The sequence below is a fragment of the Oratosquilla oratoria genome, chromosome 39 (assembly GCF_046742065.1).
Source record: "Oratosquilla oratoria isolate Oo_2021 chromosome 39, ASM4674206v1, whole genome shotgun sequence".
Taxonomy (NCBI): Eukaryota; Metazoa; Arthropoda; class Malacostraca; order Stomatopoda; family Squillidae; genus Oratosquilla; species Oratosquilla oratoria.
The window spans coordinates 26,067,660-26,075,325 of NC_134815.1; the positions used below are offsets into that span (position 1 = coordinate 26,067,660).

Genomic DNA, 7,666 nt, shown 5'->3' on the forward strand with positions numbered 1-7,666 from the left:
CAAGATTGAAGCAGAGAAGGCCAAGATTGAAGCAGAGAAGGAGAAGGCCAAGATTGAAGCAGAGAAGAAGGCCAAGATTGAAGCGGAAAAGGAGCTAGAGCTAGCTCGTATCACGGCGACAAAGCAACCTACCGCGACTCCACATGATTCGGTAAGTCGTCCCCAGCTCCCTCTATTACAAGAGGGGGAAGATATTGCCTCTTACCTTAACCGTTTTGAGAGAATTGCAGAACTACTTAAGCTGAGTTCAGACAGCTATGCCGTGAGACTGGGTACCTTACTTACGGGAAAGGCAGCTGATATGTACATATCTCTCTCCCCAGAGATAACTAAGAACTATGAGCTACTGAAGAAAGCTTTATTGTCAGGTTTTAACAAGACTCCTGATGGTTACCGCGTAGACTTTCGGAATGCCAAGATTTCTCCAGGAGAAACTTTTCTTCAGTTCTCATTTCAACTAACCAGACTATTCCAGGCGTGGTTAGATTCCTCAGAGGTAGGGAATACTTTCAATGATTTGAAAGACTTTATGATACTTGACCAGTTTTTGTCTTCCCTCCATCCAGACTTGCGTGCTTTCATCAAGGAACGACGACCCTCTACGTTAACCGAGGCCATTCGTTTGGCTGACGATTGGACGTCAGCCCACCCTAATCTTCCTCGAACCTCGATTCCAAATGCAAAGTTCTCTCGACCACCTAAGCCGCCTAAGGTAACCACGGCGACCCCGAATCCGTCTAGCGGCCGAAAGGACCCTCCACCTTTGACATGTCACGGTTGTGGAGAAATTGGACACATTCGGCCTCGTTGCCCTAGGAATCCCCGCACTTTCAAAGAAGGCACGTCAACTACGCAGCCATATAAGGTAGGGTTTTGCCTGTCTGATAGAACAGTCCCTCACTTCCAGGCCTCTGGTACCATCAATGGGGCCTGGGTGTCTACTATAATCCGGGACACCGGCTGTTCCTGCGTAGTCGTATCAGATGAGATGCTACCAGATATAGATGTCCCGAGTTGCAAGAAAGTCTATGTTGCCGACTACTTGGGCCGAGTAGATGCCTTTCCTCTGGTTTCTTGTTACCTTCGATGTCCTTATTACGAGGGATGGACCGACGTCGTCAGAGCACCCATCAAATTTGCTAGTCTTAATTGGTAACGTTCCAGGCGTTAAAGATCCTAATATATCTGAATGTTCCTCTCCAGCTGATGACTCCGCAATTCCACGCCCGACACAAACTGCTACACCCTCTCCCAAGCACCTGGTATGTGCAGTCCAGACCCGAGCCGGCAAAATGAAACGGATTCACCCCTTAGCTCTGCCTGCCCTACAACCTCTCTCGGTGACGCCCGACAACTTCAGTCTACTCCAGTCCTCGTGTGAGACACTCTCTGCCGCTAGAGCAAAAGCAGCCTCGGGAGAAATAGACCGAACGAGGAACGGGTCTACTTACCAGTTTGTCAAGACGGACGGTCTCCTCTATCGGAAATGTTTAACTTCTAATCGCCCTGATAAGGTAGGAAAGTCTACATTGGTTGTTCCCCGTGATTGTCGCCCTGTTATCCTCTCCATTGCTCATGAGAGCCCTTTAGCAGGACACTTCTCTCACCGGAAGACTGAATTAAAGGTAGCAGAACAATTTTACTGGCCTGGTATGGGAACCGACATCAGAACCTTCTGTCGGTCTTGTGACAAATGTCAACGCTTCTCAGCGAAGGGACGAGTACCACCAGTCCCATTACAACCCATGCCCATCGTCACTGAACCTTTCGCCCGTGTTGCCATAGACTTGGTTGGACCTCTTTCTCCAGCATCTTCCGATGGACACAGGTACATTCTTACCTTGATAGATTTTGCCACTGGATTTCCTGAAGCAGTTCCCTTAAAAGATATAGACTCTATTTCGGTCGCTGAGGCCTTGTTAACTATTTTCTCGAGAGTTGGTATTCCCCGGGAAATACTTTCAGACAGAGGTACCCAATTCACGTCTAATTTAATGAAGGAACTCCACCGAATGTTGGGCGTGAAACCTATCTTCACCACTCCCTTCCATCCTAGTGGAAATGGAAGGATTGAGAGACTACATGGCCCCTTGAAGGCTATTCTTCGTAAATTGTGTGCTGAGAAGCCCCGTGAATGGCACAGGTATCTAATACCAACTTTGTTTGCCCTCAGAGAACTCCCGAGCGACAGGACAGGGTTTTCAGCCTTCGAGTTGTTGTACGGTCGGTCTGTTAGAGGCCCACTCACAGTTTTAAGAGATCTGTGGGAAAACCGTACCCTCCACGAGGAAGAGAGGTCCAGTTTCCAATATGTAATAGAACTACAGGACAAGCTGGCAGAATGTTCTCAAATGGCTGCGCAACAAGCCGACATCAGCAGTTCCCGGTACAAGGCGTACTTCGATCTGAAGTCTCAAAACCGTCAATTTAAACCAGGTGATGAAGTTCTAGTACTCCTGCCTAGTGATACAAGTAAACTCCTCGTCACTTGGAATGGACCCTACAACGTATTGGAGAGACGTGGTGAAGCGAATTACGTAATAGAGACCCCTCGAGGACAGAGACTTTACCATGCTAACATTTTAAAAAGATATCACCGCAGGGCCCAGGTGCAGCAATTGGAACTGATGGATGAGATTTCCGCCATAGAAGAGCTTTCCGCCCCAGGGAAAGAGAAGGTATCCATCGTTGATGAAGGGGATCCGTGTGATCTTCTTTCACAGTTGCCTTTGACACCTGACGGCATGATCCTCTCCCCTTCAACTGATAAACCTGAAGTGGGACAACTCGCCCCGGATCAGCTAGTCCAACTTCAGATTCTAATGGGTGAGTATAAAGATGTTTTCTCAGACGAGCCCGGATGTACATCCACTATAACTCATGATATACAACTTACCACTACTGACAGAGTACAAGCCAAAGTGTACCCAGTGCCAATCCACCTTAGACCTGTCTTCGAGAAAGAAGTTGAAACCCTCTTCCGTCAAGGGATTATCCAACGATCCTCCTCTCCTCATTCTTCGCCTGTCGTCATGGTAAGAAAAACTGATGGATCCTATAGGATGGCCATAGACTATCGCCAACTAAACTCTGTCACAGTATTCCATGCTGAACCAACCTGCAGCATGGAAGAAGATTTGTACAAATTCTCTGGGGCTAGGTACTTTAGTGAACTGGACCTCTGCAAGGCATATTACCAAGTACCTCTTTCAGACAAAGCCAAAGCACTAACGTCCTTCCCCACTCATCTAGGTTTGATGGAATTCTGCCGAATGCCCTTTGGTCTGGTAACGGCAAGTGCTACATACATCCGCCTGATGAGACTAGTATTAGATAATTTATCAAATGTGTGCTTTTATTTTGACAACGTCTTTGTTTTTTCCAAAAGCTGGGATCGACATCTCGAAGCTCTACATCGCGTCTTCGAACGGCTACGGGACCACCATCTGACTGTCAAGCCTTCGAAGTGTAGATTTGGAGTTTCTTCCATCAAATACCTTGGCTTTATTTTAGATGGAACCTCTTTAAAACCTCAACATACCAAGATTGAGGCCATAACCCGCATTCCTCCACCAACCAGTAAGAAGTTACTTAGGACCTTCCTTGGTCTGATCTCCTTTTATAAGTTGTTTATTCCTCAGGCCTCCGACTACACCGGCCCCTTATCTGATCTACTACGGAAGACTAGCCCTGAACCTCTCCCCTGGACCGAAGACCTCTTGGACCGTTTCTGCCATTTGAAAGCTGCCATATCTTCTCAACCCATCTTGCGGTTGCCCGATCCTAAGCTGACTTTCGTCCTTAGGACCGATGCCTCTCTTTATGGTCTGGGGGCTGTTTTACTCCAGTATCACGATGAATGCCCACATCCCGTCGCATATGCCAGTAGGAAACTTCTGGATCGTGAGAAGAGATACTCCACCATCGAGCGTGAATGTCTTGCGGTCGTTTTCTCCATCTCCAGGTTTGATTATTATCTCCGTGGCAAAGAGTTTGTGTTAGAAGTGGATCACAAACCTCTCTTGTATTTAGCTACTTTCAAAGGAAAGAATGACCGTCTCCTTCGTTGGGCTTTGGCCCTTCAGGCCTATAAATTTAGAGTTGTCCACATTGCTGGAAAAGACAATCTAGGTGCGGACCTCCTAAGTAGATCTTAAATCCTGGCTAGGTTTTATTTTTCCTTTCATCCTCTTGAGTTACCATTAATTTTGTTTTAATCTACTCCTAGTAGATTCTTGTCCCGGGGGTGGTGTAAGGGCCCATCCCCCTTCCCCCGGCCACAAGTCAATTCATCGCGGCTGCACTGATAGTCGTTTGGCTCCCCACCTCGGCGAATCGGCTTGTTTGCGCGCCAGTACAACGAGCGAGTCGGCTTCGAACTTTTGAAGCCCGAGAAGACTGCGCCTGCGCGGAGCGGCCACGTCGGCAGTTTCAGGGGTATATATACCCCTCCTCCCCAACGTCGAATAGAACTTGGTCAGAAGACGTCCTGCGAAGACTACCCACTGCCACGCCAATCCCAAGTCTTCATTACTCCAGTCGCAGGCTACTCGACGTCGGGTCTCCTCACCTTTGCTGTTCTCAAGACACGCCGCACCCGATTGGGCCGGAACGGTTCGTCCATACGCACCCGGACATCGCTACTGTTGTTACGATACGGAGGTGTTGAGCACCTCGTATTAGATGTTCCCATTCTACAACCTTGTATTGTACAAGTTGATGGTTTATTGTATTCGTTAACTCTTTTAAATCCATTGATTCCTTTTGATGTTTAATTAAAGCCCCAGCAGATCCAGTAGCACCCGAACTGGTATTACTTTCCAGGGCCGAGAGAACATAGTTCCTCGTTCGCCCTCACAGACATCCATAGCCATTTGAGAGCACGACGTCGTGTCGTGGAGATAGCACGGCAAAAAGTCAATACGTGCCAAAGGAGCCATAGAAAATAAGACGAAAGCTTTACTTCGCCTGAATAGAATAAATAGTTATTTGAGAAAACGACGTTATGTCGTGGATGGCGCACGGCAAAAAGTCGATACGTGTGAAAGGAGCCATAGACAACGAGACGGGAGCCTTTCTTCGTCTGAATAAAATAAATACCGATAAAAAGAAGAAAGTATATAGACTAGACACTGAGGAGAAATCAAAGGAAACAGACACTTGGGCAAGTTCCCCTGAGGCAGAACAAGTCCATTTAGCAGAGAAGAGAAATCACTCCTCCATCGCCATATTCGTAGCCTCCGTCCAGGTTTGTTTCGAACTTAATCATTGCAGAGCCCGAGGAACGTTCAGGATAGGAGTCGAAACGAGGAGGAAGATGGATTCTATCGATTTCCACTGATTTATACTGATTTGTTTATCTTCCATTATTCAGATTCATTCAAGTCAACGTCTTGACAGGTGGAAGCCAATGTTACCTATATCCCGTGGGAATAGAGAAATAATAAAGGTCACAAAATAAAATAATAATGTAACGTCATTCATAGTCTTAACTATGGTCAACAACAAAAATGTTATTCAGCTGAGGGAAGATTTTTTCCCATTTTTCTTCTTTAATGTTTTCCAGTATATTTTTCTGTTTATCATCACTTTTTCATTCGTTATTTCGTGTCTATTCTATTTATTCATATATATATATGTTTATTATTCTATTTATTCCTTGTCTTCTTGTTTAGCCTCATTGTACTCGTATTCTATCTATTTGTTATTCTTTGTCTTTATATTACTATATATTTTGTATCAACTTTCTGTGTGCATATATGTATCTGTTGCACTGTTATATGTTCATTTTTACACATATATTTCTTGGTTTCTACATTCCCAGTGTTTTTCTTGTATCTTATTTTTTCCGTTGCATCATTATTACTTTGGAGTGCAGGATAAGGCCCAATCACCTGGTCAGAAAACGTGACCATCAGTAGAGTGATGCTCCGAAGGAGGCATTCACGGATCCTGTGGGCGTTGCTGACAGTGAGGCATTGACCGAGGTTTTATAATCAGGGTTCACGGGGAACATCAAACCCCCAGTTAGTGAACCTTTGACCGAATCAAGGGTCGGATCTGAAACTGATCCTTCCACTGAGCATGAGAATGACCCTTGCATGTAGTTCGTCACTGGTCCGCTGAAGGTCCCTGTGAGAGATCCATCGAGGGAGCCTTCGAAATAACTGGAAACTTTGTCTTCCGTGGACCCAGTTATGGAACCTGATAGCATTCCATTTAAAGATCCATTTAATTCACAATCCCAGGATCTAAAAACAGCGGTTTTCAAAGATGCTATAACGGAGGCATCGAGAAGGCCATCAATACTCGCATGGAGAAATTGTTCCGGGAACCACGAAACGAAGCTGTTGACCTCGCCGTTGACAGAGTAATCAAGTGTCCCTGTCATTGATTCGCTGAATTCTCTTTCAGACGAATAGGACATTGATCCTTCTAGTGTTGTTTGGAGGGATCCAGCCAAAGGTCCAAATTCAACATCGGCCTCAAAAGATCCATCGAGTGAAGGGTTCAGGGAAGTGAAGAAAGATCTTGCCAAAGAGCCCAAAGAGGAAGATGCGACGAGTTTGTTGAAATATTCTTTGATTCTTCTGTCGGTCATCGTAAAAAAAGAACCCAACTCTGAGAGAGCTATGCGAGAGGGAACCAGCCAGTAAGTCGCAGAGTCTGTGAATCTGAGTTTTTGGGTCTTTGAGTGTGAGACTGTGAATAAGAGTTTCTGAGTACAAATTAGTGACTATGTGTCCATAAATTTGTCAATATATTGTTACTATTGTTACAGACTGTAGTTTGGCAACGACTGTGTCCTTGTTGTGAATTTGGTGCTTCTGTCGTGATCTGGCAACAAGTCAGTGTGAGTCAGGCAATCCATATGTGTGTCAGAGGAAGATCGGTTGTGTACCTTATTAAAGAGTGTCAGGTCAGTCAGCCATCCATCTATCTATCCTTTAATTATTGATACAAAATTTACTAATTGTAATGGTTTGACACCTAAGCTTGTCACTCCATCAATCGGTCTACAATTTGGTCTATTAGTACGTCCATCTGTCTTTCTTTCTGTCTGTCGGTCTGTGTGACTTTATACCTATGTGATCATCAGCTTGTCCTTGTCTGTCTGGCTATCTGTCTGTTCCTCTATCTATCTGTATGCCTGTCAGTGTCCGTCTGTCTGTCTCTCTCACTGTCTGTTTGTATGTCTGCCTGCCTACCTAGTTGTTTTTCTGTCTCCGTTTGTGTGTGTGTGCATTTGCGTCTGTGTGTGTGTTTGTATATATATTATATATATATATATATATATATATATATATATACATATATCATATGTATACAATATATATATAATATATATATATATATACATATATCATATATATATATATATATATATATATATATATATGTGTGTGTGTGTGCGTGTGTGTGTGTATGTGTTTGTGTGTGCCTGTGCGTGAATTTGTGTGTGTATGTGTGAGTGTGTGTGTGTGTGTGTGTGTGTGTGTGTATGTATGTATGTATGTCTGGGTGTCTATTTTCCTGTCTACCAGCCTGTTTATTTGTCTTTCTGTCTGTCCCTCTGACTGTATCACTTTCTCATTCAGTTTGTCTGTCTGTCTGCCTATCTGTCTGTTTCCATGTCTGTGTGTGTGTGTGTGTGTGTGTGTGTGTT

General features: G+C 44.8%; 1 protein-coding gene across 3 annotated transcripts; it reads left to right on the forward strand.

Moving 5' to 3' along the window:
- Positions 1–729: 729 nt before the first annotated feature.
- On the forward strand, positions 730–4,842 carry LOC143020322 (uncharacterized). 3 transcript variants are annotated; one of them, XM_076176635.1, is made up of 2 exons: positions 730–865; positions 1,204–4,841. In XM_076176635.1, exon 2 carries the CDS (start codon positions 1,293–1,295, stop codon positions 4,155–4,157), a length of 2,865 nt encoding a protein of 954 aa, XP_076032750.1. In that variant the 5' UTR covers positions 730–865; positions 1,204–1,292; the 3' UTR covers positions 4,158–4,841. The 3 variants fall into 3 exon arrangements, with proteins under 3 accessions (XP_076032750.1, XP_076032749.1, XP_076032751.1); XM_076176634.1 differs by lacking the exon at positions 730–865 and having other exon boundaries at positions 909–3,964; positions 4,229–4,842; XM_076176636.1 differs by lacking the exon at positions 730–865 and having other exon boundaries at positions 909–3,035; positions 3,642–4,841.
- Positions 4,843–7,666: the final 2,824 nt, after the last annotated feature.

Excerpts from the sequence above, each read along its gene's own strand:
- LOC143020322 (XM_076176634.1), top strand. The coding sequence starts at position 1,056 with ATGCCTTTCCTCTGGTTTCTTGTTACCTTCGATGTCCTTATTACGAGG. Across the intron at positions 3,965-4,228 it reads GTCGTTTTCTCCATCTCCAG|TAGATTCTTGTCCCGGGGGT; the intron begins GTTTGATTATTA and ends ATCTACTCCTAG.